Raw genomic sequence first — 2634 nt, 5'->3', positions numbered from 1 at the left:
CACACACACACATGTGTTTCCACATGCATGTTCCTGAGCACAAGCTCAACCACCATGCACAACCACCCATGCAGATAGACATGCACACATATAGGCCTATACTGTAGTACATGCAGCCGCGCTTATATGCACACACACACACACACACACACACACACACACACACACACACACACAACACACAACACACAACACACAACACACAGCACACGCACACACACGATAAATTGCGGGAGTGTTAAGTGAAGCTGAAGTATGAAGCAGTATAGGAGCCTTATGTTGAGTGGAATCATTAAAAACGGTCCGTGGCTCTTTAAGTATAGCGTCTCTGCTGCTCTCCGGGGCTCGATTCTTCATGCATCGCTTGCCAATCTTCTCCCCTAGCCTCCCCCCCCCCCCTCTCTCTAAGTAGTGCGGTGGAGGGGCTAGCTAGGAGGAGGAAGAGAGAGTAGGAGAGTGAGAGAGACAGCAGACAGCGCGCAAAAGGCTCCCGCTCTTCTCTGCTTTTAATCAGCACCAGGGACAGCGCCACTTGAAAGCAACCACACGTTAGCTGGCCGCACGGCGATGCTGCTGCTGCTGCTGCATTCACTCACTACTAGCACCACGGAGAGCTCCCCCAGCGCGGCGGCGGCGGCGGCAGCCTTGCGGTAGGCTAGGAGGAAGGAGCTCCATCCATGGTGGTTAAGAAGAAGCAGCGACAAGGGGAGCGTGTCCAATCCCGACTAACGCGGTACGGCCGTGGGCGGCGTTGATGAAGACGCGCGGTTAGTTTGTGTTGGTTGGAGGAGCGAAAGGGGGGGAGGAGGAGGAGGAGGAGGAGGAGGAGGAGGAGGAGGGGGGAACGGCTGTCATTTCTCCCCATCTGTCCGCCGGGCACGTTTTGTCGGGACCAAGCCAGGCGGTGATGAGCCCTGGCTGCAGGAGGACACCACATAGCACTGTTTTCCACCACCGTGTTGATTCAACTCCGTGTGAGAGACCACTCGACTGCACACGCATGCTGTTGGCGGAGGAAAGGACCGGTGATTTATCCTCATTCGGTGTGAGTGAGACCAAGCAAAGCCTCTGGGTTTTTTTTAACGTCACATCTGCATGTGCATGCCGTACGTGTGTACGCGCGCGTGTATATGTATAGCCGATGTGAGAGTGTTTTGTGTGCGCGCGCATAATATGTGTTTTAAACCATGTGCTATAGACAGACAGAGAGCATATCGACGTCGCTAAAACAGAATTGCTAGAGCGTGACAGTGCGTGTAGGAGCTGGACGCTTGACTCCAGACACAGAAGAAAACATGTCAGCGAGTCAACAGCTGGCCCTGGGTCTCCTCCGCTCTCTCTCATCATAGAGAGAGAGAGAGAGAGAGAGAGAGAGAGAGAGAGAGAGAGAGAGAGCGTCCCTCCATCCGTTCCAGTGTTGAGGCCAGGGAATATAACTGCATGAGGAATATCTGCTCAAACAGGCCGTAATTTGACGTCGCCGCGCGAGAGAGAGAGAGAGATTGACCGAAGAGATCTCTCCATTGGACTGCATGGTGAGCCGCCTAATTGTCGAGAGAGAGAGAGAGAGAGAGAGAGAGAGAGAGAGAGAGAGAGAGAGAGAGAGAGAGAGGGAGAGAGAGCGGTGGTATATAAAGATATAAGAGGGGACGTGGAAATTGGCTTAATAGAGAGGGATATTCTTTGTAAAGCCGTGCGTGTGTGTGTGGGGGGTGGGTGGGGGGGTAGGGGGAGCGAGCTGCAATGTCTGTTATCTGACAAGCTGTGAAAACATGTCTCGCGTTTCATTTGATGTATTTCGTTGGCCTATAATAAAACACGCCATTATTGATTGTTGACTTTTTGTTTGTGTTATGTTGTTATGTTGTCTGTTTAAAGATGGAGTCGCTGTCGGTGTCAGATGCTGGCGACTATTAACAGTCGGCGAGCAGCGGAGCGGAGGAGCCCTTCTTGGAGAAGCTCCAGAACTTATTGGGACCCGGCGGGGAAGACAACGTAGGAGCAGGAGGAGGAGGAGGAGGAGCACACCACTGGGTGACGGCAGACTGACTATCATCAGAACCCCTGGATAATAACAAACAACACGGAGAAGACATCGAGAGAGAGAGAGAGAGAGAGAGAGAGAGAGAGAGAGAGAGAGAGAGAGAGAGAGAGAAAGAGAGAGACAATGTGGCATCTCCCTTATTCTCAGCTCTGAGTGAGAGAGTCTCTGAGAGGTGGTCGTTAAAAACAGAGGAAGGATATACCGGTTTCTGATCAGTTTGGGAGAAAGTGACAAGACGAGCTCCCCCCATCTCCGTCACCTCTGTCAACTGAACGAAGGGAGTCTCCTCCTCTCACAGTATTAACCACCAAGTCCTCTTTTTTTATACGCCTGTATTTATTTTTTTATGATTGTGAATTTGTGCCCATCAGGGTTATTTATTTGTTTTTTTTCGGAGGGGGGCAATTAGCCCCATCGTTTATTGTCATCTCTTTTGTGTTTCGGTTAGTTTACGGTTATGGTGCGCTGTTATACTGACCACTAGCCTACATGTTGAAACGGTCTCCCGGAGTCTCTCTTCTTGTGGAATAAAGCAAGACAAAAGGGGGCGGGGGGGGATTGAGGGGGAAAAACATATATCTCCAGTTTAT

At 51.3% G+C, this 2634-nt stretch overlaps 1 protein-coding gene across 1 annotated transcript in view; it reads left to right on the top strand.

Moving 5' to 3' along the window:
• Positions 1–567: 567 nt before the first annotated feature.
• Positions 568–2634, top strand: part of LOC306936315 (voltage-dependent calcium channel gamma-3 subunit-like) — a gene marked incomplete at both ends in the record, with an annotated part of 25185 nt that continues 23118 nt past the window's right edge. Inside the window, 2 exons of the mRNA XM_079519804.1 lie at positions 568–650; positions 1879–1995. Coding sequence (XP_079375930.1) covers positions 568–650; positions 1879–1995 — 200 coding nt within the window. The remainder of the gene's footprint in view (positions 651–1878; positions 1996–2634) is intronic.

Source organism: Electrona antarctica (assembly GCF_951216825.1).
Source record: "Electrona antarctica genome assembly, chromosome: 14".
Taxonomy (NCBI): Eukaryota; Metazoa; Chordata; class Actinopteri; order Myctophiformes; family Myctophidae; genus Electrona; species Electrona antarctica.
This window is presented reverse-complemented; position numbering and strand designations above follow the sequence as displayed.